Genomic DNA, 27,591 nt, shown 5'->3' with positions numbered 1-27,591 from the left:
ATCCCGGGACCCATTACATTGAAAACCTATATTTACATCACTGCATTGGGATTAATTTCCTGGGCCTGGCGTCGTCATGAAAGGGGGCGGGACTGCGACGCTCTATTGCAAACAAGTGTAATGCTTTATGGCGTCGTCCACAGTTAATAAATACTTCAAATCAATCAATCAATCAATCAATCAATCAACATAGTTACCTGATCAGCAGCTGTCCTGTGTGCAGGTCGGCCAGGTAGAAGAAGTGTCTGACCGACAGCGCCATCCGCAGGACAGACAGAGAACACAGGTGGTACAGGTACTGCTCAAAGGCTCTGCTCCGCTTAGCGATGGTCTCCGCCGTGAAGTTCCTGTGCAGCTTCTTCCCTAGCGACACAATACGCACAGACAAAATGGTTGCTATGGATACGTGAGACTGGCAATGAACACTAGGTAATGTACAGTAGGGCAGTGGTACGGTTTCATGCCAAGGACCCCCAAATTGATATGCACTAGCCCTTACCCGTTGTGAGATATTTGCCCCCCTCTTGTGGCCACGGGGGGTACTGCGCCCGGGTGCGTTTTAATTCACTAATAAATTCAGTACATGCCAGTATAGCATGTGGTTCCACAATGGAATCTAAGCAAAATTTGAATGTTTTCACCTCGGTGAAGGAGAAGGAACCCACGATCTCACGCGGTGATCACATGTGGTGCACATTTGATCACATGGAGGTATAGTTCTCACAACTCACAACTCCGCTGTCAGCCCGGTACACACATTTGCAGCAAAGAAATACATTCAAAATCCTGTGTATAATCCGAGCAATCTGATCCTAGGTCAGCCTAATCGTCATGCAGGCACTTTTTTATCTCTGTGTCATGTGGCCACTTTCTTATTTCGTTTCAAGATTCCCTTTTCAAGTTCTCTCTCGTGGGCCGGCACTGCTAAAAATTGATTTTGGCGTGCGTTAGCGTCCTTGTGCACAGTGTTTATCTCTGTATCAACCTTGAGTACTGTCAATACACATAATGATAAACACACCAAGGATCCACTGAAGGCCTCTAATGTACAAAGCTGTAAAGAATGGTTTTAACCCATTTAGGCCTGACGTCGAAAAATGTCTTCTAAATGATAGTTGACAGTTTTCTGAAAAACCTTATGTTTTTTATGTCAAGGACCCCCATGTAATTGGCCACCGACCCCCATCTGAAAATATGTCGTTCCAGGAAACCCCCCCAGAAGCAAAGATTCACTCTGAAAGAATATATATTCAAAGATTTGAGCCACATTTTCACGACTTTTCGAAAATAGCAGATAACTGCCGCGGTGCCGCGCTATATGAACTTGTAGGTCTGCTATTTTCCAATAGATAAAGTCTAACAATGCTTTTTTTAAAAAACACCAAAAGGGGTTCCCGACTTCCCGTCCCCCAAAATGGGTTAACGGAAAAGAAGCTCGTCCTGTGATATCTTACGGGGGAAGCAGACGCGTTCCATGTGGTCCCCGTGGTTCCGTCGCAGCGTGCTGTGGAGTCTCTGGAAGTCCGAGTATCGCCTGGTGACGACAGCAGGCGTCTTGTCCGAACCGCCCGACTGGCTCACATGGATGGTGTATAACTGCAAGTAAAGTAAGTACATTTTATTGTGGGCTCGCTCCGGCAGCAAGCATACAATACAATCGTTTTTTGGCATCCAACTATAGACAAAATCCACAGAGGGGTTGCCTGGGTTGCGGCCATTACTGAGGTGTACCATTAAGCACGGCAGCACTGATTAGCCACACCTGGCCTACGGAGCACCTGCTCCATGGATTACACCTCAGTAATGGCCGCCGCGCCCCCAGGGCACCCCTCTGTGGATTTGTCTATACTTCCACATATACTTTGTGCTAGATATCTATAGTTAAAACTTTAAAGCTTTATTATGGAGGCGTTTGTGCTTGCCTTTTTATTTTTGCACTTTTTTGAGTGGTGCAACCACTCCAAGGAACAGCAATGTCCGTGACTCTGTGTGACGTTAATGAGACCGAGTATGACTATTAGTACCAGTAGGGGCGCTGTTTGCCAGAGAGAGAGAGAGAGAGAGAGAGAGACAGAGAGAGAGAGAGGAGGGGGGAGAGGGGAGTTGCACCACTCAGTTCACACGGGTGTGATTTTTTTCATGAGGAAGAGTCAGATCTTTCAGGATTCACACAGAGGTGCTATCTGTGGTTGCCATAACAACATAACAACACAACACAATTTTGATACATTGCAGGTTTTCAGCGAGCCCACGCAGTCATCTAGTTTATATAGGACTTCTCACAGAGAAAACTCTCACAGTGGATCACATACAGTGATGTAAGGTAGCTTGTAGATCTGCTATTTCCACAAAAATATTTGAAAATATATTAAACATTTTTCACCATGGAAATGATTATGGCCATTATGCACAAAAATGTAATGTGATTATGTTAAATATCAGTTAGGCGATTATGTAATAATTGTGACAGACCTATAGCTATGTGTTGTGCATCTGATTTTTTTTGTATACTGTACATCCATGTCTGACCGGATGGGAACCGCAAAGTTGCCAGTTCGAACCCGGGGCTCCCTCAGAGTTTGGGCGCGTTCGGAAATGCGCACCTGGGAATGTGGCCAGTTTGTTGTGTGTGGTGGGCGGCGACGTCACAGAGTGCGTTCAGTCAGTGTGCCTAATTTACGAACGACCACAGCTGTGACGCATTCACACCGGACGACCCCCAGATTCAGGGTTTAAGGGTCGCTCAGTGCGGGCACTCGGCACACCCGGTGCGAGCGCGCGCCGCGCACTGGATTTTCGAACGAACACGCACCGAGTGCACTGAATAAACCAACGACAAGAGAGCACACCAGTGCGTTCAGGGCGCATTTCCGAACGCGCCCTTAGTGTCGAAGTGTCCTTGAGCCAGACTTTGAACCCCTAATTGCTCCCGATGTGCAGGTTGGTGAATGCAATGCACCATCTATGTAAAGCGCCTTGGATAAAGGTGCGGTAGAAAATATGCCGAATATATATATATATATACAGTATATATAAGCAGAAGTGATGTGTTGTGACTTGTGAGCTTGTAGAGCATCTAAATTCCATGACCAGAGGTTATTGAAGCAGCATCTAACATGGCTACTACATGGCACTCGATGCAAAGAAAAGAATACATGATGTTATTAATCTGCCAAAACCTACTAGGTTCAAGGTTTCTGTATCGTTACATCTTTACGCACAGGTTGAGAACCACCGTTGAAGGAGACGGAACCTGTGACTTGTATACGAAAGGCTATAGTGTCGTTTCACTCGTTTGTCGTATTGTTGTGACTCACCACATATTTGGAGGTTCCGTCTTGCACCACGCTGGCGTCGGTCACCTCAAACGACAGGCCGTCCGCCTGCGATCGGCAGGAGACGTTGCCGTCACTCTGCGCTCTACAGGAAGGGGCGGGGCCTCGCAGGCTCCTCCAACTCTCCTGAAGCTGCCGGGTAAACTGGGAGGAGGAGGAGCTCGGCGGAGACACGCCCCCTGGACTGGTCTCTACAGAGAAAGACGGACGAAGAGAGAGAGAGTGGTCAATTGTGCATAATGGTGGCTGCCATGTTTTTCACCGGCGCATGGGTTCCACAGATAGAAATCCCATTCATTTCTCCACAGATGTTTCGGAAAATCCTTACGATTGAGAGTCTTCATCCATTTTGGGCGGGAACCCCATTTGGTGTTTTAGTTTAGCTATTGAAAAATATCAGATCTACAAGCTCAGAGCGCGCCACCGAGTGGCGCGTTACGAGCTTGTGGGTCTGCTATTTTTGAAAATAATCGTGAAAATGTGGCGCAACATGAGGTATTTCAGAAAACTGTCAAAATTTAGAAGACTTTTTTTTTTTAATTTCGACGTCAGGCCTAAATAGGTTAAGCAAGGAATCAACTCAAGCCATCCAGGCTCCTGGTGAATCGTGGCCATAAAACATTAGATTCTGTTCATAACAATATTTGGAAAGAATGGTACATATTTTAAGAGTGAAAGAATTACATGAGACACATTGTACCTTCCCTCTTTTTCCACTCTAATCGTTCTATATTTAAGCAATATTACACGAGAGGGTGTGGTTTAACGTGATTATTGCCATGACAGTGATGCGGTAGGGGAACGAGAGGAAGTAGAGTTCCGCAAGCATCACTGAAGTGTGAAAAACTAAGAAAATCACTGAAAAGATATTTGTTTTTAATGACTGATGTAGTCACTACGACCACAAATGTCCCAAGAAACTAGCTAGCCTAGCCACCGAGTTTGCTGGCGCTCTGGGAAAACAGAGCGGCTGAATTATCTGTTTTGATTAGGCGGCGAACGGTGCTGGTTTGATCCACGGCTAGAAACCGTTTCAACCAATAGGATTGCTTCCTCGAAACGACCCGTTGTAGAATTGTCAATAATGACGTCGTCCAAAAAGCTTTTATACTCACGTTGTCGAATAATGGCTACATGTGTAGCGATGCTCCACAGATCCATAGTTTAGTCTTACAGAGATTAGGCTGGAGTTTAGTGTTACAGAAATGGCTTCACATAGCGGTGTAGTAAGTTGGAAAAATGGCACTATATAAACACGATAAACAGATTCTCTTCAAAAGTATTTACTCAAAATGAGAACACTTGGAGCCAAGCGGGAGATCTGCCGAACTACAATTCAAAGCCCTGCTGTTAAACGGAGACCTTTATCACACCCCTACTGCTGGGACTCCTCCCTATCTGTCCGTCTTGTGACCATGTGATGCAATGTGAGCTTGTAGATCAGTTATTTCTGCGCGATAAAACCACAATGATTAATGAACACAGGACGATATATACCGTTATCATGTGTGCTCGTCATCACCAGCCTCGTGGCAAAAAAGGCCCAGTTCAAACAACTCACACACTGATTGGATCATGAGTTGCACCACTGTGTCATTGTTAACAAAGCACCATAAATCAATCATTGGATTCCTCAAAAGATACAGAGAATAAAACGTATAGGCATCAATTTTGGACTGAGGTCGGCTTCTAAATCCTACCATTTTTCTGAAAAACCCATGTTTCTGTGTCAGCGGTGCTCAACCTTTTTCATGGCAAGGACCCCCAGAATTATATCTCTATTGGGCCACTGACCCCCCATCTCAAAATATGTAGTTCCGGGGACCCCCCAGAAGCCAATATTTTAGTTAAAGGTGATATAGACAAGTTTCCAGTGTTTGTACACAGAAGTGATTGAGTGTTTCCAAACAAATTCAAATCTAACTCCACCCTCCCCTCCCCCCGTCATTCTATTGGCTGAGCCAGGTCACTTCAGGCTATGGGGTTGTTGTTGCTGCTGCTGCTGGGAGGGACGCTACGGATATTGTGCTCGTATGGCTAAATATGACGTTAAAAAAAATATGAATTTCTATCGATATCTCAGTTACAACAATGACATTGAGTCGACATGTTTTTTTAAGGGCAACTGTAGCATAATCACAATAATACACAACTTTGCGGGACTGACACTGAGTCCCGCAGAAGTAGGAAGTAGCGGAGCAGACTCACTGGCTCTCAATTCTCTTTTATTTGTAATCGTGCATATAAAACATATTGCCCCTCAAATGCCCCAGCCACTACAGCATCGTTCATGTGAACTACTCTGTCCACGGTTATTGGCTGAAAACTTGTCTAAAATCACCTTTAAGAATGTTCGCTCGGAAATATATATTCAAACATTTTCACGACTTTTCAAAAAATAGCAGACCTACAAGCTCATAGCGCGCCACTCGGTGGCGCGCTATGCGAAACGGGAACCATATCAGCCCCGTTAAGTGGTCAAGATGGCTGGGCCATGTGCATTTTCAGGGCACTTTTAGGCCTATCATCAACCGGTTGTGCTCTGACTTGGATCAGTGGGACTAATGTAGTAGAGATGCACCATTCTGGCTCAAATGTTAATCTCCCCTAAACAAGAATTTGATCACGATTCTATTTTTTTCCCCATGAAAATATTCATAAAAAACAAAACATAAGAATAACTACAATGAATTGGACAGCCAACTAGTGCTGCACGATTCCTCACGAGTCTTTTTTTTTTAATATATATTTTTTATCCCACGATTTTGTAACCCATTTTTCACCCCTGTGTCAATCATCTACTGTGATCCTGGGCTCTACACACCCTCCGCCAACCTGGGGAGAGCATTGGACTTAACTCATGCTTCCTTCATGCTTGAGTGTCCAAGTTGCTCCTTTACACCTGACAGGGGGGAGTTTCCCTGGTTGGACGTAGCGCGTGAAAGGAACACGTTATTCCAACCAGTTCCTTTCCCCTCCATCAGGCGCCCCGGCTGGCCAGGGGGAGGCATTTTGTAATACGATTATGGCAAATAATCACAGAATGTCACTGCACTGTAAAACCGCCATTTTACCCTTTTCATGTCACCCCCTAGAGAGGACGTTAGCGCACCACAAGAGGTGCACGCACCACAGTTTGGGAACCCCTGACATGGATTAACCCATTCTGACCTGAGATCAGATTCTAAAAAATGTCTTCTACATCCTGACAGTTTTCCATTTCTGACCTGAGATCAGATTCTAAAAATGTCTTCTATGTCAGTCGCTCTTCGATTTTTCAAAAATAGCAGATCTACAAGCTCGTAGCGCGCCACCGAGTGGCGCGCTACGAGCTTGTAGATCTGCTATTTTTAAATAGCTAAAGCACAACGTAATGCTAACACCAAAAGGGGTTCCCGCCTAAAATGGGTTAAATAACCCCGGGCGTTCGGGGTGTTAAAGCGGGGATGACACGCCCCTCGGGAAGCTATTAAGGCTATTAACGCTAGCATCTAGATTGTGACGTACTTACGGGCCAGCTCAATTTGACCAATAAAATTGATCTTGTATCTGGTCTAAATGTCAGAGCGGCTCTGGGCTCTGCGAGTTAGCGTTCCTGGTGGCTATCAACTCATGCTAGTGGTTTTGAGGCCACCTTCAGCCTCATAGCTGGGTAAAAGTTTGGTGGAAAAATTACTTTTTTGCTACAAAAAACTCGCCAGAATGACACCGAGTTGACGTCCAAGTTTTAGGGAAAACTGTTGCATAATCGCAATTCCGCGCGACGGGCTCCATCGTACCTATCTTGTCTATCTGTCTCCCCCCGCTGACACGCCCTCAGCCGGCTAAGTGCTGAACAGGGCTCACGGAGCCCTGGAGCTTCACGTAACGTTACCACTGCCAGGCTGTGACTACTCTAGCAAAACTGCGCCGGCCTCTCCACCTCTCTCTCTCTCTCTCTCTCTCTCTCTCTCTCTCTCTCTCTCACACACACACACACACACACACACACACACACTCTCTTTCTCTCTCTCTCTCTCTCTCTCTCTCTCTCTCTCTCTCTCTCTCTCTCTCTCTCTCTCTCTCACACACACACACACACACACCGATATAGGGGCGGTCTCTCTCTCTCTCTCTCTCTCTCTCTCTCTCTCTCTCTCTCTCACACACACACACACACACCAAGTTGATTCTATCGGTATGTTTTAGCCTGTGTGTATAGCTGTTGTGAACGCGAAGAGTTGTGTTTATTATTTACCAAGAAGAGCATCGGCTCTATCCGTCATCCATTGCAACTGCAAGACGGCGAGACGCGGTGTGTGTGTGTGTGAGAGAGAGAGAGAGAGAGAGAGAGAGAGAGAGAGAGAGAGACTATAGCTGGCCTGCTGCAGGGCAGGCAGTGAAGGTTCCTTCCTTCCTTGTGTTGGGGCTGCATGAATGAATGAGTGACAGCTCGTTACGTCTAATGCTCTACTGAATGAAGTGGAGGCTTTCCCAGCTATAGCCCTACCAAGCAGTTTTAGAGAAAATATTTTTATTTTTAAGACTGTGACCGCGGGTGACTATACCATTAAAAAACAACCGCTGTTCTGGTAGGGCAGACTAGCCTGCTAGCCCCATAATGCGCCCTCTCCCTCTGCTCAGAATGAGCGGAGGGAGAGGGCACATATGGGACATATACCTGCATGAATGGGACATGGGGATCCGTAATCATCATGAATTGGGGCCGACACGGTTACTTACAGTGACTCATAATACCCAATTACGGATTAACCATACAATGTTTTTCACTCGTGAATTCTGTAGACAGTCTTGCCTACGTCAATTCCAAGGACAGGGCAGAGAGCGATCGGCTCGACTATAATGAATAAATTGGACAGAGCAGCAGTAATTGGAACTAGAAAGGCAGTTCCTGTAGAAACTGCGTGGGCTCGCATAAATTGCAATGTATAAAGTTTTTGCCGTGTCAAGTTTGAAACTCGGGGACCGGAGTAATAGTGTTCCCATTGGTGGTCTAAATCCATAATCAAAATTTCGGGACTGTAGCATATTGTAAACAAAAGTAGAAAATTTATTAAAGCTGAAGTAAAAGTTAAAAAAAAGTATGAACATTTGGAAAAACTATAGTTTAAGCATAAATAACTGCATAAAGCGGAATAAAGTATGTGGAAGCTGTAGAAGTGTTTTTAAAAGTTTTTCTTTAAATGAAAAAAAAAAAATCTTTATTAAAAAAATTCAAGTTTTTTCTTTTAAGTAAAAAAAAAAAAAGAGGTTAAAGTTTTTTTTTTTTTAAGTTTTCATTTTTTTCAAAAAATTACTTTTTTTTCAAAAAATTACTTTTTTTTCAAAATAATACTTTTTTTTCAAAATAATACTTTTTTTTCAAAATAATACTTTTTTTCAAAAAAATACTTTTTTTGGAAAAAAATACTTTTTTTGGAAAAAATACTTTTTTTGGAAAAAATACTTTTTTTTGGAAAAAATACTTTTTTTTGGAAAAAATACTTTTTTTTGGAAAAAATACTTTTTTTCATTTTTTTGCGTGCGTGCGTGCGTGCGTGCACTTGCGAGAGCTGTGTAAAGGCCAGCCAATAGGAAGACAGGGTGTGTGTGTGCGTGTGTGCGTGCGTGCGTGCTCTTGCGAGAGCTGTGTAAAGGCCAGCCAATTGCACAAATAGCAGACCTACAAGCTCACAAGGTATCGCAGAGCAACTCATTGAGATCTTGTAACTTTAATGTCAGGCCTGTAATTAAGCCCTTATATGTCTCAGCTGTGGAAGTAAAAGACTTCCAAGTTCTATGCCAGTACTATGACTGGGAGATTACAATGGTTCTGAAGGGGGGAAAACTATGCCCCGAACAAATTGCTCTATCGCAAAAAGTAAAAGTCGAATGCAAATATTTTTTTCGCTGTGAGTGGCCTGAGATATTGAGGTACACCATGTGCGATTGTGGTGTTGGTACGATTGAAAATGTGGTTATAAGAGCGAGTTAAGAATTGTCAGCGTGATAATTTCCTCGTAAGAATTATACAATGGAGGTCAATGAGCAGATTGACTGTTTTTGTGTCACTTAAAAGGCCGTAGTTCACATTCTGTATGTCTCTGTGCTTTGGTGGTCACATTGTGTGAAAGAGGACATGTGTGGCTACAAAATGACAAAAGAACATGCGTGTAAAATGAATACTTTGGCCGGGACGACAATTTGTTTGGTAAATTTTCAAGGAAAGAATTTCAGTCTCCACACTCTAGTCAAAGAAGGCCCGCACTCTAAAATGGCACTAATTACGCGAAACGGCCTGCGATTGAACTGCGATTTCGGAAAAACAGTTTAACGTATTCGAATACGGTTTGAACCACGAAAAAGTCCAGAGTCGTGTGAGCGTTCTAAAGTTTAAATCACGTTTCTACGACAAAGTATGCCAGAGTAATGAGGCTGCAAAAGTGAGGTTGATTTAGAGATAAATCCCATTCATTGTCTATGGGAGGCAAAAACTATAAATAAAGTTAAATATTTTAAAAAGTATAAACTTTTTCAAAACAACTTTTTCACCAATGAAAGTTCAAAGATAGATGAACATTATAAAGTTTGAATGAAGTTTCAAAGTGAAAGTATGACGGAGTAATAAGAGCTCAAAAAAGTTAACTGTGAAAAATGGGACCTTTCTTCCATCGACTCTCATTATAAAGGATGTTAAAAAAAGTTAAAAAGTATAAAAAGTATAAAAAGTATAAAACTTTGTAAAAATAAAAATACAAGCCACAATCACTTCAAAGAGCTGAACAGTTTGAAGTTTGAACTAAATTTCTAGCATAAAGTATGTGGAAGTAGTAGGGTGTCAAAAAAACGGCGGAATAAATAAATGAACTAGAAAGGCAGTTCCTGTAGAAACTGCGTGGGCTCGCATAAATTGCAATGTATAAAGTTTTTGCCGTGTCAAGTTTGAAACTCGGGGACCGGAGTAATAGTGTTCCCATTGGTGGTCTAAATCCATAATCAATATTTCGGGACTGTAGCATATTGTAAACAAAAGTAGAAAATGTATTAAAGCTGAAGTAAAAGTTAAAAAAAAGTATGAACATTTGGAAAAACTATAGTTTAAGCATAAATAACTGCATAAAGCGGAATAAAGTATGTGGAAGCTGTAGAAGTGTTTTTAAAAGTTTTTCTTTAAATGAAAAAAAAAAAATCTTTATTAAAAAAATTCAAGTTTTTTCTTTTAAGTAAAAAAAAAAAAGAGGTTAAAGTTTTTTTTTTTTTAAGTTTTCATTTTTTTCAAAAAATTACTTTTTTTTCAAAAAAATACTTTTTTTTCAAAAAAATACTTTTTTTTCAAAAAAATACTTTTTTTTCAAAAAATACTTTTTTTGGAAAAAATACTTTTTTTCAAAAAAATACTTTTTTTGGAAAAAATACTTTTTTTGGAAAAAATACTTTTTTTTGGAAAAAATACTTTTTTTTTGCGTGCGTGCGTGCGTGCGTGCGTGCACTTGCGAGAGCTGTGTAAAGGCCAGCCAATAGGAAGACAGGGTGTGTGTGTGCGAGCGTGCGAGCGAAGACAGGGTGTGTGTGTGTGTGCGTGCGTGCGTGCGCTTGCGAGAGCTGTGTAAAGGCCAGCCAATAGGAAGACAGGGTGTGTGTGTGCGTGCGTGCGTGCGAAGACAGGGTGTGTGTGTGCGTGCGTGCGTGCGTGCGTGCACTTGCATGTGTCTAGCCTAATTGCACAAATAGCAGACCTACAAGCTCACAAGGTATCGCAGAGCAACTCATTGAGATCTTGTAACTTTAATGTCAGCCCTGCAATTAAGCCCTTATATGTCTCAGCTGTGGAAGTAAAAAGAGTTCTACTACTTGCCAGCACTATGACTGGGAGATTAGAATGGTTCTGAATGGGGGAAACTATACCCCGAACAAATTGCTCTATCGCAAAAAGTAAAAGTCGAATGCAAATATTTTTTTCGCTGTGAGTGGCCTGAGATATTGAGGTACACCATGTGCGATTGTGGTGTTGGTACGATTGAAAATGTGGTTATAAGAGCGAGTTAAGAATTGTCAGCGCGATAATTTCCTCGTAAGAATTATACAATGGAGGTCAATGAGCAGATTGACTGTTTTTGTGTCACTTAAAAGGCCGTAGTTCACATTCTGTATGTCTCTGTGCTTTGGTGGTCACATTGTGTGAAAGAGGACATGTGTGGCTACAAAATGACAAAAGAACATGCGTGTAAAATGAATACTTTGGCCGGGACGACAATTTGTTTGGTAAATTTTCAAGGAAAGAATTTCAGTCTCCACACTCTAGTCAAAGAAGGCCCGCACTCTAAAATGGCACTAATTACACGAAACGGCCTGCGATTGAACTGCGATTTCGGAAAAACCGTTTAACGTATTCGAATATGGTTTCAACCACGAAAAAGTCCAGAGTCGTGTGAGCGTTCTAAAGTTTAAATCACGTTTCTACGACAAAGTATGCCAGAGTAATGAGGCTGCAAAAGTGAGGTTGATTTAGAGATAAATCCCATTCATTGTCTATGGGAGGCAAAAACTATAAATAAAGTTAAATATTTTAAAAAGTATAAACTTTTTCAAAACAACTTTTTCACCAATGAAAGTTCAAAGATAGATGAACATTATAAAGTTTGAATGAAGTTTCAAAGTGAAAGTATGACGGAGTAATAAGAGCTCAAAAAAGTTAACTGTGAAAAATGGGACCTTTCTTCCATCGACTCTCATTATAAAGGATGTTAAAAAAAGTTAAAAAGTTAAAAAGTATAAAAAGTATAAAACTTTGTAAAAATAAAAATACAAGCACCCATCACTGCAAAGAGCTGAACAGTTTGAAGTTTGAACTAAATTTCTAGCATAAAGTATGTGGAAGTAGTAAGGTGCCAAAAAAAGCGGCAGAATAAAGAAACATAATAAATATAGGCTGGCAATAACTAGTGTGTGCTCGCTGTAGCGAGCCCACAACTAGAAAGGCAGTTCCTGTAGAAACTGCGTGGGCTCGCATAAATTGCAATGTATAAAGTTTTTGCCGTGTCAAGTTTGAAACTCGGGGACCGGAGTAATAGTGTTCCCATTGGTGGTCTAAATCCATAATCAAAATTTCGGGACTGTAGCATATTGTAAACAAAAGTAGAAAATGTATTAAAGCTGAAGTAAAAGTTTTAAAAAGTATGAACATTTGGAAAAACTATAGTTTAAGCATAAATAACTGCATAAAGCGGAATAAAGTATGTGGAAGTTGTAGAAGTGTTTTTAAAAGTTTTTCTTTAAAGGAGAACTGACACGCCCCTCGGGAGCTAATAACTGCTATCAAACAATGCTATCATGATTCTGACGTCAGGGTGGCGAAAGCTTTCCCCAACGACTTCTATGCGGGCTCGCCGGGCTTGGTGGCCGTGGTAGCATAGCAACTTATGCTACTATTTTGGTGTCACATTTAGCTTGAATACTGGGTGAAAGTCTCATTCAAAAAATTAATTTTTCGCAACATTGTTCAGGTGAACTGTGTGTTTATGCTTGTTCATTGTAATAATCAATATCGCTAATAATAATTTATTTATCGCCGCGTCGCTCCGCATGACAACATACAGTCTAGCCCGTCTCAGATGCAGGCTGCACACACACGGACGGACGGACGTATAGTCTCTGGTCAGGTCCCCGCATTGAACTGGGCATGTGTGTACGCACACACACACACGCAATGGCACGGAATCTGCCTCGGGCGTCTGTAGCTCTCTTCCCCGCTGTCATGCACTATAGCCGTGTGTGTGTGTGCGTACACACATGCCCAGTTCAATGCGGGGACCTGACCAGAGACTATACGTCCGTCCGTCCGTGTGTGTGCAGCCTGCATCTGAGACGGGCTAGACTGTATGTTGTCATGCGGAGCGACGCGGCGATAAATAAAATAATCATAGCGATATTGATTATTACAATGATCAAGCATAAACACACAGTTCACCTGAACAATGTTGCGAAAAATTAATTTTTTGAATGAGACTTTCACCCAGTATTCAAGCTAAATGTGACACCAAAATAGTAGCATAAGTTGCTATGCTGTGTGTGTACACACATGCCCAGTCCCCCGTAGAGGCTCATGATCTCGTCCGCAAGACTATGCCTCGGCATAGCGATATTTATTATTACAATGAATACAAACATAAACACACTATAGTTCACTTGAACAATGTTGTGGTAACTAACTACGGTATTACAGAGTGAGAGCGAGGGTGTACATGTCAGCCTGCGGCTGAGAGGGGAAAAGAACAGTAGTCGCTCTGCTCTCACAGCGGCCAGACAACAGCAGACCATCCGTAGTCGCGACTGTCGCGCTGCGGGGCTGAGAGGTCTCAGAGCGGGCAGACAGGGGTGTTGGCGACCGGGGGAACATGGGACTCCAGTCCAAAATTTGCGCTTGTGCTGCAGTTCCCCTAAAAAACCCCACGCCAACCTCAATTGCATTCAAACTAAGCATTTCTGGCGAAAAAATAATTTTTTTCAATTACATTTATAGCCAATATGACGCTAAATGTACCGTCAAAAACGCTAGCCTGACCTATAGCCACTTGTTGCTAGCGCCGTAGCCCCGTTTCAAACTGTTTCAAACTGTTTTCAGTCAGACCACGTGATGTGCTGTACCACCCATATTAATTTCGGGGCATGTCAGCGGACCTTTAAAGTAAAAAAAAAAAAAAACTTTATTAAAAAAATTCAAGTTTATTCTTTTTAAGTAAAAAAAAAAAAAAAAGTTGAAGTTTTTTCTTAATAAGTAATTTTTTTTTTAAGTTTTCATTTTTTTCAATTTTTTCAATTTTTTTCAATTTTTTTCAATTTTTTTCAATTTTTTTCAATTTTTTTCAATTTTTTTCAATTTTTTTAACATTTTTTTCAATTTTCATTAAAAAAAAAAAAAAAAAAAAAATGTTTTCATTTTTTTGCGTGCGTGTGTGCGTGCGTGCGTGCGTGCGTACGTGCGCTTGCGAGAGCTGTGTAAAGGCCAGCCAATAGGAAGACAGGGTGTGTGTGTGCGTGCATGCTCTTGCGAGAGCTGTGTAAAGGCCAGCCAATAGGAAGATAGGGTGTGTGTGTGCGTGCGTGCGAAGACAGGGTGTGTGTGTGTGTGTGTGCGTGCGTGCGCTTGCGAGAGCTGTGTAAAGGCCAGCCAATAGGAAGACAGGGTGTGTGTGTGCGTGCGTGCGTGCGTGCGTGCGAAGACAGGGTGTGTGTGTGCGTGCGTGCGTGCGTGCGTGCGTGCACTTGCATGTGTCTAGCCTAATTGCACAAATAGCAGACCTACAAGCTCACAAGGTATCGCAGAGCAACTCATTGAGATCTTGTAACTTTAATGTCAAGCCCTGTAATTAAGCCCTTATATGTCTCAGCTGTGGAAGTAAAAAGAGTTCTACTACTTGCCAGCACTATGACTGGGAGATTTCAATGGTCCTGGATGGAGGAAACTATGCCCCGAACAAATTGCTCTATCGCAAAAAGTAAAAGTCGAATGCAAATATTTTTTTCGCTGTGAGTGGCCTGAGATATTGAGGTACACCATGTGCGATTGTGGTGTTGGTACGATTGAAAATGTGGTTATAAGAGCGAGTTAAGAATTGTCAGCGCGATAATTTCCTCGTAAGAATTATACAATGGAGGTCAATGAGCAGATTGACTGTTTTTGTGTCACTTAAAAGGCCGTAGTTCACATTCTGTATGTCTCTGTGCTTTGGTGGTCACATTGTGTGAAAGAGGACATGTGTGGCTACAAAATGACAAAAGAACATGCGTGTAAAATGAATACTTTGGCCGGGACGACAATTTGTTTGGTAAATTTTCAAGGAAAGAATTTCAGTCTCCACACTCTAGTCAAAGAAGCTCCGCACTCTAAAATGGCACTAATTATGCGAAACGGCCTGCGATTGAACTGCGATTTCGGAAAAACCGTTTAACGTATTCGAATACGGTTTGAACCGTCCAGAGTCCAGAGTCGTGTGAGCGTTCTAAAGTTTAAATCACGTTTCTACGACAAAGTATGCCAGAGTAATGAGGCTGCAAAAGTGAGCTTGATTTAGAGATAAATCCCATACATTGTCAATGGGAGGGAAAAACTATGAATAAAGTTAAATATTTTAAAAAGTATAAACTTTTTCAAAACAACTTTTTCACCAATGAAAGTTCAAAGATAGATGAACATTATAAAGTTTGAATGAAGTTTCAAAGTGAAAGTATGACGGAGTAATAAGAGCTCAAAAAAGTTAACTGTGAAAAATGGGACCTTTCTTCCATCGACTCTCATTATAAAGAATGTAAAAAAAAGTTAAAAAGTTAAAAAGTATAAAAAGTATAAAACTTTGTAAAAATAAAAATACAAGCCACAATCACTTCAAAGAGCTGAACAGTTTGAAGTTTGAACTAAATTTCTAGCATAAAGTATGTGGAAGTAGTAGTGTGTCAAAAAAAAGGGTGGAATAAATAAATAAGTAAACATAGGCTGGCAATAACTAGTGTGTGCTCGCTGTAGCGAGCCCACAATAAATAAATATAGGCTGGCAATAACTAGTGTGTGCTCGCTGTAGCGAGCCCACAATAAATAAATGCATGTTGTCTTGTGTTCTTATCTTCTCGGGGCTATTGTTAATGCATGTTCAAAATCAATCAGCAATTTGACCTAAATATTCCCATTTCATATTTATATTATGGCGACGAGTAGTAACTCATGACGGACAATCTGACATAATATAGGCAATGAAACGGTCAGTAAAGTGGAATGAATCACAGCATTATATCGCCCCTTGCTGCAGAACAAAGCAGACATTTTAATACTGTATTGAATAGTTTTTGTGCTTGTTACAGTTCTACAAAGTACAAACTATTAATTTAATACAGTTTTCGGACTCGGTGAGTTGTCTCCCTCTGAGACCCTAAAGAGAGAGAGAGAGAGAGAGAGAGAGAGATACGGAGGGAGAAAAAAAAAAAAAAAAAAACCACCCCCACCTCCTCTCGCAATCTCCCCGTTCTGAAGTGCCTTGTGTACGGCCAGAGTTCAAGGCTTACCGCGGCCCGCGATTCTCATGAATTCATTATGCATAAACAAACATTTCACATGTTCAAACAATGTTGTGTGTGTGTGTGTGTGTGTGTGTGTGTGTGTGTGTCTGCGTGTGTGTGTGTGTGTGTGTGTGTGAGAGAGAGAGAGAGAGAGAGAGAGAGAGAGGCGTCCCCCGTGTGTGCTTGTGCAGCCTGCACGAACAGAAGTCGAGGCGCTGTGCCGTGTGCCCCCACTGCCCCGGCGGTGAGAGCCTGAGAGGGGGCTCAGACGGACTAGTCACGCGAAATTGCGATTATGTAACAGTTTACCCTAAAACGTAAACGTCAACTCAATGTCATTGTAAGGAATAAATAAAAGCAATAAAATAATTTTTTAATGATATTTTCATCTAGTATGACGCAAAAGGTTACCTCAAAACCACTAGCCTTTACTGCGCTAGCCACTCAGCTCGGCTAGATGCTAGGTCACGTCAGAGCCTGAGATATAGTCACGTGTCGTTTGAAACTGTTTTCATTCAGACCACGTGATGTACCTTATCAGCAATGTTAATCTCGGGCTTTGACACTCCCCCTTTAAAGGGGCATTTTTTTTTATTGTTTCCACACAACAGCTCTAAGGTATATTAATGACATGGTAAAATGTTGAAAATGAGTGGTATTCCCCTTTAACTCAAGTCTTTGCTTCTCGTGTTCCTGGAACAAAGTCATTATTTAGAGCAGGGTTTTCTTTTTGCAACTGAATGGCATGGGAATGAAGAGTTTACATAGTTCACACAGAGTACATGCATACACCTTCCCTAATGTATATCTGGTTTCAGTATTTATTTATGGCGTATTGTCTCTATTATTAGGGTTATTGTAGCAGTCATATATTATATTGGGGGTCGGGAGGGGGCGGGGCAGGGGTCCCGAGACATTGCCAAAGCATTTCCGGGGGTCCCCGGGGCAAAAAGCTTTTGAGAACCCCTGATTTAGAGGAGGGGTGTCCTTGTGTTTCTTTAGAAAGCAGGGCAGGACAGTGGGCGTAATTAGCCAACGTATACAAAACATGCCTGAACAGGCCAAAAAGCCACATCTTAAAATGCATACAAACTAGAAGTGCGTTTCCACCATTGCTCCCACTGAAACAACAGAGCACCTTAGAAAGAAGTTTCATTGTGAATTGTCCTTTTCAATTGTGTATAAGTAAGTAGCCTTGCCGAGCCATGAGGCCCATAGGGCAGGAGCCTATCTCCTGTTTCTGTAGCGTGAGGCAGCTTGATGTACAAGTCAAGCAGGGAGGCACTGGGTCAGATTTTTAGAGTCTTTGGTATGACCCGGCCAGGTATTGAACCCCGAACTCCCAGTCTCAGGGCGGACACTCTAACCACAAGGCCACTGAGCTGTTTTTTTCCCCCAATTGTGTGCATTTGTATTATTTTTTTCGTGTCTGCAACTATTTATTACCTTCTTGGCAATGCGTTTACTTTTTATAATATGATTTTATTATTTTATATATTATTTTAGATAATTTTATTAAATTAACAATGTTTTATTTTCATTAAATTAGTTCAAGTAAGTAGTTCAAATAATTGTTACAGCCCCATCTTATTGCATTCACTGTATACTTGTCACAGAAGGTGTGCAGTTTGGGGCGTTCGTATCATGCACGCCTTTTGTTTTCTTACTGCATAATTGAGAGCATACAAAGCTCACAAAAACAGAACAAAGCAGCCTCTGAACACGATCATGTCATTTGATCCGTGGTGGTCAGTCATGTGGTCTTTGGTTTTGAATTGATTGAGAAGACCAGATTGATTCAGAGCTGGCAGGTCCTGAATGCACCCACCCTCTGCTAACTGTGACATTAATATAATTGACAAAAGAAAATTTGATTTTAAATCATCCCACACTTATTATTTTTCAGGATGCCTTTAGCCTTGAGTTATGATAATGTTCATTCACCAGCTTTATAGGGTGTAAAAACGTGTACGAGAGGGGGACGGCGTCTGAAAATCTAGCAGCGCCATTCTCACTCTAGCCCACATCACTCAGAATAGAGTGACGGTGGTGTGTTTTTGTAAATATTGAGCTCGTTCTTGGCGACAACATAGTGAACCAACACCAGGGATGGATAGAAAGAACGTCGAGCCCAAATACATACAAGGACAAGGACAAGGAAAATGACGTGAACAAACACGGCTGTGCTTAGATACTTTGTTGAACGTTATGTCTCTGCGCCCCGTGCGCCGTACAGCCGAGATCCAAGCCATTCTACAGTCTTTTTGTAAACTGGCTTGCATTCAAACCAGTTTTAAAACAGAACCATTTTAACCAATGGGGGGGTGGCCCGTTCATTTCCAGGTCAGCAATGTGTCAAATATTGACAGGTCGAAGTGTCCATTTCACAGGGCAAATGCAATCGTCATCCAGTTTTTTCTTCTTTTTTTTTTAATGATTTTTCCATTGTTTATGTCTTGACTGCATCTTCCAACCTGCAGAATGCCCACTTTGGTTCCCAGTTGAGGGGGAAAGAAATATCTTTTTATTTTTTATTCTGAACCAAATAAAAACCAAAATTAGACGGTAAAAATAACAGAACTTGTACAACACTGGTAGAAAAGGGTCCTTGTGGTGATCCCTGGCCCTGGAATTGAGAGATAGTGATCTATTGGGGCCTACGGAATATAGATTGAAAATATATTCATCAATAAATATGTATTTATCAATCTGATAAAAAAAAAATATTTCAAATTTGTATAATATGGTTGAAAGTGCTTACTCCTCACAGGCAGGCATGCAGTGCCTGCAACTTTGTTTCTGTCTGATGGCTTCCTTCTGGTATGTAAAAACAATGAATAGATAGCGGTTTAACCTTGGATTGTTTAGTGTCACGATGACTTGGGTTGCCAAGGAAACGATGGAGCCACAGTTGAGACACAAGCCGTCATGGCTTTCTGCTAGAAAATATCTACGGGCCTCCCCTACCGGGCGCGGGGGTTCTTTCGCTTCACAGAAGTCGTTTTACGGGAGTTGGGCCATTGCGGTGCATGTTGTTTTCGTCGACTAAAACTAAGACGAAAAATGTTCGTCGACTACCTTTTTTCACTGACTAAAACTAAATAAAAACGAATCTATGATGACTAAAACTAAGACTAAATATACTGACAATTTCGTCAACAAATAAAAACTACTAGACTAAAATGTTAGGAAGGGACTAGTGGACAAAGAGATCCAGTTTTATGCTGGGTTGCATGCTGGAAATAGCAGATATACAATCTCACAAGAGATTGTATATCTGCTATTTCCAGCATGCAACCAAAGTGTAAAATATGTCATTACAACGACATCAAGGCCTGTCAAAACACATTTTAGTCGACTAAATCAACTGTAGATTTAGTCGACTAAAATCATGTGACATTTAGTCGACTAAAACTAGACTAAACACTAGAACATTCCAGGTGACTAAAATGTGACTAAAACTAAGTGAAAACTATTCAAGAGACTATGACTAAAACTAAAATAGAAATTTGCTGCCAAAAACAACACTGGGCCATTGTCACATTCTAATACAGACTAAACTAGAAAGAGGCAATTCTGGGGAAAAAGTGTGGTTGCCTACATCGCACCCGTCGAAAATGGAATTGCTTTTGGCTCTGCGTTGATTAAGCCACCCTCGACATGTGATTCAGATTTGGGATAGATCGGACATTCCGTGAGTGAATTGTGGCGTTTTTTGTAAAATAGGCCCCTCCCACTAACTTCGGAAGACGATTACGGCCGAACGATACAGAAGATCTAAATTCTGACTGTGCTGTTTTAATCGGATAGGTCCCGAGATCATGTGTACCGATTTTTGTGAGATTTGGACAAAATCTGTAGGAGGAGCAAAAAGTGTGTTTTGAACAAAATTAAAAATGGCGGGAAATATATCTAGACGCAAATGGGCGTGGCCTATATGGGGAGATGCGTCATGACCCAAGGAATCCAGGGGAAAAAAACATTTTGATTTTACGACCTACGGTTCAAGAGTTATACCCCAAAATGTAAAGTTGGCTGTTATAGCGCCACCATGAGGCCGACCGGTATACTTCTAAGGTAATTAATTTTAGTAATTATTATGAATCTCTCCTCCAAGTCTTGTAAGTATAGCCCTTACGGTCTCAGAGGAAAAAATACTTGAAAGTGAGTTTTTGCATTTTCCCATTCATGTCTATGGGGAAATTTAATGCTCTAATTAATTCATATCAATTAAACTATCCAACAAATGTCTTAGCAAAACACAAGCACACGATTCCCGATGTAGCCCGTCGTTTTGACATATGGCTCGAGTGCGTGCGACAAAAACTGTGGGCGGTATAACGCGCAAAAATAAAGTTTATCTATAATAATAAATAAAAGGGCACAAAAGCAATAGTATGGATGCCCTCAGGGCAACCACACTAAATAGAGCTCTCATCATGCCTCACAGGTTGTAACCTTGTGTAACACCTCCACGACTAAGACCCCGCCCTCCAGTGTCTTACCTGTGCTGCTAAGCACCTCCTCCATGGACTCTCCCATAAAGTCAGAGTCACTGTCCACTCCCGACCCCTCCCCCTCCTCCTCGCCGCCTCCTCCGCCGCCACCGCCCCCATCGAAGCACAGCGTTCCAACCAGCCTGTCCGTCACACACTCCTCCTCCTCCTCCAGCTCCGCCTCCCATTGGTCCTCGTCCTCCAGGAAGTGTTCTCCTCCTCCTCCTCCTCCGCCATCATCCGGGTCAATTCCTGGTTGCTCGGGCCCCGCCCCCTCGGGCCCCGCCCCCTGGCCGTCTCTGAACAACGAGCGTTTGAGTCGGTCCAGCAGCCGAGATGCCATGCAGGCCTCCTCCTTGGCCACCGGCTGGGGCTGGAGAGACGGGAGGAAAGAGAGGGGGGTCAAAAATCACACATAATAATAATAGGTGCAGAAACTATGGATTATTTTCTGAGCGATTGTTCCATTGCCTGCATTTACTTTTTATATTAATCGAATAAATTGTTTTTATATTTAATGTTTTTAAATGCTTTGCCTCACAATGGTGACAAATGGTGTGGCACAATGGTGCAACTCGTTTTCACTTTGATAATATTTATTACCCTTAGACATCAGGATACAAGACAAAAGACATAATAAATATTTTAAAACTGAAATTAAAAAAGAACAAGGTGAGGGGCACCCTTACAATATGACGCAACATGTCGATTTGCTCGTCCAAATATGACGTACATTCTCCATTCATTGTCAATGGGAATTGTATGTTTGTGTAAGACGAATGTCTACACTAATCTACAATATACTACTGTTACAGTAGTATGTTATGTAGTCAAGTATGCCATAAATATCATGTGCATCTAGGGATGCCATGGATGAAAAAAAAATCACACACGTGTGAACTGAGTGGTGCAATTCCCCCCCCCCCCCCCCCCCCTCTCTCTCTCTCTCTCTCTCTCTCTCTCTCATTACACAGCACTACCCCTCCCTCTGTTTCTGCCGCCCCCTACTGGTATAAATCAGTAACATACTCAGGCTCATACACACAGGTGTACACACAGGTAGGTACATGGACATTGCTGATTGTAGGAGTGGTTGCACCACTCAAAAACAGAACACTGCTGTTAGTATGGTCTTCAAAAGGGGGGTAATTTACTATGGGGGAGGGCAGTCAAATCTTTGTGTGGTATGAACTTAACCACTTAAACTCTAGCATCCTTATTTTGACGGTAACATTAGCCAAAAATAACAGATCTACTTAGCAGTATAAGGGGGGCAGGGGGGTAAAAAGAGAAAACAAAGCACAAATTGTCCGTCTGAAACCGTCTGAAAATACACTCAAATAAGCAGCAGAGCTGCCGATAAGCTCCCCTATTCTCAATGTTAAAACAAAAACATTTTGCCGGCTATTTATCATACCTTTTCATTGTGCACTAAAACATGCTCTACAGGAACTGCAACCAAATCATGCATGTATGTATGTATGTATTTGGTTAAAATGGGTGGGGTTTAAAAAAAGGCAAAAGCTTGCTCTGGTGCACTGGCCTAAAAGTGGGTCCTTATGTGTATGTATGTATGTATGTATGTATGTATGTATGTATGTATGTACGTACTGTACAATGTACATCCTGTACATACATACATACACGGCCAGACTGCCGTTTGAAAGGGTCAAACCCTTCATCCTGATTGGGGAAGACCACCCCACCTAATCACACCAACTGAACAAGTGAGGTTGGGGCCTCTAGGTGGGCCAGCAGCCATCTGCACAAGACTGGGCTGGACCCTGCAGGAAAGCAATCTCCAGCCAAGACAACGTAAGTTGACTATAACAGAGCCGGCCAGAACACAGAGCTCATGAGAAGGATGGAGAAACACTGGCCACCAAGATACAACGCCACAGAGACCCAGAGTGTGCCACCGCTCGCAGTAAGGAGATCAACTGCTGCATAGTAAAATGTTGAAAATGAGTGGAATGCCCTTTTAAGTCAAATAAAATGCACCTAATGTACAATGGTGACAAATGGTGTGGCACAATGGTGCAACTCGTTTTCACTTTATTTTTTAATATATTTTTTTATCCCACGATTTTGTAACCCATTTTTCACCCGTGTGTCAATCATCTAATGTGATCCTGGGCTCTACACACCCTCCACCAACCTAGTCCCCATATATGGGGGACAAGGGGAGAGCAACGGACTTGAACTCATGCTTCCTTCATGCCTGAGTGTCCAAGTTGCTCCTTTACACCTGACAGGGGGGAGTTTCCCTGGTTGGACGTGGAAGGAACACGTTATTCCAACCAGTTCCTTTCCCCTCCATCAGGCGCCCCGGCTGGCCAGGGGGAGGCAGTTTAGTGACCAGGATTACTGCATGTTTTTTGTGAGGGTACCTACCCTAGGGGACACGGGGAGAACATGCAAACTCCACACAGAAAGGCCCTTTCGCCAACCCCGCCTTCGGGTATGGGCACTGATGACGCGGAGGAGGAAACACGCCGCCAGCACCCACAGTGCCCCGAGCGGGAATCGAACCCAGGACCTTCTAGCTGTGAAGCGACAGCACTACCAACTGTGCCACCGTGCCCCCATGTATGTATATGTGTATGTATTTTAAAAGGGGGGGGCTTTTTGTAAAAATCCCTGCCCGCAATACCTTAATATATTTAAAAATAAGTCCAAAATAGGGTTACCAGTGAAGGGCAAACTGCCTATTCACTGGGGACTATGCGAGGCAGAGGCGTCCAGCCGTCCACCCCCCTGAGTCCAAGTTAAGCTAGACCGCATATGTATGTATGTATGTATGTATGTATGTATTGTATATACACATGTCTGTTTAGGGTACCAACGTGGCGCTGTTGAGCGTCCCACCGTGCACAGGTGCATGATGGGAAGCAAAGTTTATTTAGGAGGCGGACAGTTTTTTGGGAAGCTGCAATATTTACCTTCTACTACGGGCCACATGCATGTTTCTGCATTACCCCCCCCCCCCCCCTCTACTTCGGACGCTGTGTCATCTGTCATACATACTGCTCTCACCCATTTGGAGGGGGGGGGGGGTGGTCTCGTATGTCAGGCGGCTGTTTCTGAATTTCAGTTCTGCGTTTTAACACCATCATTCCACTTGACTCTTGCCAACAAGCTGCTTGCTGCCGATTGGATTATCACCAAACCTCTCTGCCTACTGGGTCCTCCTGGACTTCCCGACTCACCGGGCCGCAGGCCGTCAAGATCCAGGGCAACCTCGTCGTCTCCCGTTTATCCTGCTGTACACTAGGACTAGTACACGGCCGTTCACACATGACTGCTCAGCAAAACAACCGAGCAGTCACGTTTTGAAATGTTGCAAGACGACACGGTCGTATAGTGGGACAGAATGATATCCCACAACGATGAGTCGTCGTACCGGCACAAGACCTATAGTGGACTTCATAAATTGAGCTATATGGTGGAAAGGGTCCCTATAGCTTCAAGTACCTCACGGGGTGCACATTTCAGAGGACTTGAAGTGGACCACAAACACCTCAAACATCTTTAAAAAGAAAGGCCCACCAGCGACTCTCTACTTCCTCAGGAGGCTGAGACAAGCTGGCCTCAATACCTCAGTGCATCGGTCTGAGCAGCCATCAGGCTATGCACAGACGACAGACACAACAATAATTATCCCCTTGAACTTTATTTGGAGCAACGTCATCATCGACATCGATGGACTGCCATAAGCAAGGTGGAGAGTATAGTTCTCACGTTCTCAATCACCATATGCTTCTCAGTTTTATCGCACTGCACTTTGGGATTTTATGCTTATTCTTTTTATTGATAGGTTTTAACCCATTTAGGCCTGACGTCAAAATAAATTAAAAGTCCTCTGAAAGAATATATATTCAAAGATGTGTGCCACATTTTCAGGATTTTTCAAAAATAGCAGACCTACAAGCTCGTAGCGCGCCACTCAGTGGCGCGCCATGAGCTTTTAGATCTGCTATTTTTCAATAGCTAAAGTATAACATAATGCTTAGTTAAAACGCCAAAAGGGGTTCCCGCCCATACACTGCTGGTCCCGAGTACGATTTTTGTTTTATATGTGCAAACATGTGAAATGACAAATAAAGTGAACCTTGAACACACTACCACCGTTTTACTAATCTTTCAAGACCCACAGAATATTTTGTTCTATGAAAAGCCACAGCTCTACATATTTAACTTTAATGTTAAGATGGTAGTCAGTCCAATTGGGGCCTGGAAATTTAGAGCCGACTGACGTCATCATTGGGAGCCAGTGAGCCACGCCGTTACACTCTGTCTTGTTTGGTCTTAATTGTCATAGGTCACTGGTTTTCACTGGGCTCCATGGACCCCTGGCCGTCTGTAAGAGGGTTCCAGGGGGTCTCCACAGCAACTTTGACAGTGTACAAACAAATGTAAACCAATGCAGCCATACAGGTCCATTTGGTTCCATTTGTTCACTGTCAAGAGTTATGGGGTATACTATCATGCCGTGTATTGCAAAAACACTGCAGAGGTTCTTCTTGACAGTTTTTGAGAATTAGTTTGAGAACCACTGTAGACAACACTAAATCCTAATTTGGAGCCTGATTTATACTTTGTTATACTATGTCACTCCTTGGAAATAACGCCTCTACAATCATAGACGTGCTACATATACACAGTTGACACTGCACATGTTTGCACTGCACTTTTTTCATCTGGTTTGTCAAAATCCCACACCGCACTCCTGTGTGAAGCTGCCTCCCAGCAGAGAGCACACACACACAAACTGGAGGAAGTGAAACTCACACAGCTGCACATCCCAGTTTCAATCCTGCATGGCAGAGATAAATAACTGCTTTATCATGCTGCCTAAATGAGTCGAGAGCATAAACTAAAAGTCCTTCACATTTTGCAAACAGAAAGTCACCATAGACGAGACCGAGAGTAATATTCTAAAACTAAGAAATAGAAATACTAATTGTTGTTGTCAACTCTCAGCCCCATTCCTAACATATAGGCAGACTGTGAAAACAAGACAGATTGACAAAACAAATATAGACAGATTGCTAGAAAAACAAACGGGTCAACTGTTAACTGGGTCAATCAGAGGTTTCCAGTATACGTAGGTCAGTGGAGCTGGGTCCAGTTACAGCACTGGGAAGCCAACACTGATGGAAACGATGTCACACGTTTAATAATGCAACACAACTAGCTACATCAGCCTCATAGACAGAATACAACAATACACTAGCATGGACACATTGATTGATTTAGCCTACTGCATGCTTTGCTGAAATCATGCAATCATTTTTAAAGAGGATTTGACATACAGTTACCGCAACATCAGCAGTCATAATACTGGTCAATCTGTGGTGCAACTCAATCAAACTTTTTGTTCCTGTTTCAAGCTTAATGTAAGCCCCATGTCCTAATCCTCTCCCTCTGATTTATTCACCTATTAAACGCCCCCTTCCATTGCAACAATACTATAATGCATTATGAAATTGTGTTTTTAACTGCTATATACAGATTAGATTAAAGTCTCTCATATCCCTTATCCTGATTCCTTGCCTTACCTAAACGAACAAAACCCACCCATGTCTACCAAACTTTAAGTTTAAGTTATCTCATTACATTCAATTGTATCAGACAGATTAGCCTCTGCCACCGCCTTAAACAGTGACAGTTGTGCAAAGTGAATCTACCCTGAACAATCTAATATAAATGTGATTACTTAAGGTTAACAACCTAGTAAGTAGTTAGTGATACGAGTTGTTGGGTTGGGGAGTTAACTCATCTGCTCATCATTATTAAGGAGAGTTACAACAGTTAAACGCTATAGATAGTTTAGTCGTGAACTTTTCTAGTCATAGTCTACTTTTACTGGGATACTACTAAGCAACTGGGTTAGTAAGCTGACGGTGATTATGAACACCATGCACATCATGAATATTGCAACTCACCTCACTCCAACCAGTCCGTTAATGTTAAATAATATTCCATCGTGGTTTAATGTTTATAGAACGCTTGCCCCGTCTGTTGAGTCAGCCCGTCTCTCTGCTGTTGCACCGACGGCGGTGATCTGTTTAATTCTGTGACTCAAGAGGTCGCTACTTTGCGATTTCTGAGGGTTTCTGACGAAAGCCTTTTTAAATAGTATATGTCATGTACAATGTACAAACATTGTGACATGTCACAATGTATCACGTGACCACTGACCAGTGATCTATCTATATATTCTATATATTCCGGTTTCCGGGAATATTAAACGCGACATTGACCAGGCTGTCTACCGTGACACAATATTTGATAGCTCACCAAGTTCTGTGTGGCAGCTGTGTGGGATCGCGTGTACGGTTCTGTCGGGCACGATGGGCGTGTTCACGGTTCATGGAGGGGGCGCGCATCATTCATGAAAATCATATGGACGAAACTATACTTGAATGGCACCGCACCACGTCCACGTTACACTATTGTTATGAAACAATTAGATAGAATAGAATATTTGAGTCATGCAATAATACATATTGTTCATATGAATTGATAGTGTTTTTTAAAGAAGGGTTTTGATCAGCTTTAATATCAGCCAGCCAGAAAAATTGAGTGCACTTGACCTCATTTAATCAAAAACCTCCATAATTATCAAACATTAGAAAGAAGAAACCTATGGGTGGGTAAGACTGCAGAGGTCTCCCTTGCATCATCCCTATAGTGCTCCATTCCTGCAGCCAGCTCCTGCCTCAAGGAAC

General features: G+C 42.4%; 1 protein-coding gene across 2 annotated transcripts in view; it reads right to left on the bottom strand.

The window, feature by feature from the left end:
* Window positions 1-26,911, bottom strand: part of snx21 (sorting nexin family member 21) — a 35,065-nt gene extending 8,154 nt beyond the window's left edge. For both annotated transcript variants that reach the window (XR_013964136.1, XM_080764747.1), the window contains exons 1-5: window positions 26,806-26,911; window positions 20,867-21,230; window positions 3,318-3,526; window positions 1,455-1,596; window positions 198-363 (exon numbers count right to left, since the gene is read on the bottom strand). Coding sequence is in view for 1 of the 2 variants with exons in the window: in XM_080764747.1 (XP_080620873.1) it covers window positions 198-363; window positions 1,455-1,596; window positions 3,318-3,526; window positions 20,867-21,200 (851 nt within the window). In the remaining variant the exon portion in view is untranslated. The remainder of the gene's footprint in view (window positions 1-197; window positions 364-1,454; window positions 1,597-3,317; window positions 3,527-20,866; window positions 21,231-26,805) is intronic.
* Between the last annotated feature and the right edge of the window lie 680 nt (window positions 26,912-27,591).

This window comes from Protomyctophum bolini, assembly GCF_963924005.1.
Source record: "Protomyctophum bolini genome assembly, chromosome: 5".
NCBI lineage: Eukaryota > Metazoa > Chordata > Actinopteri > Myctophiformes > Myctophidae > Protomyctophum > Protomyctophum bolini.
The sequence above is the reverse complement of the archived record's forward strand: the minus strand, read 5'-3'. Positions and strand labels throughout refer to the sequence as shown.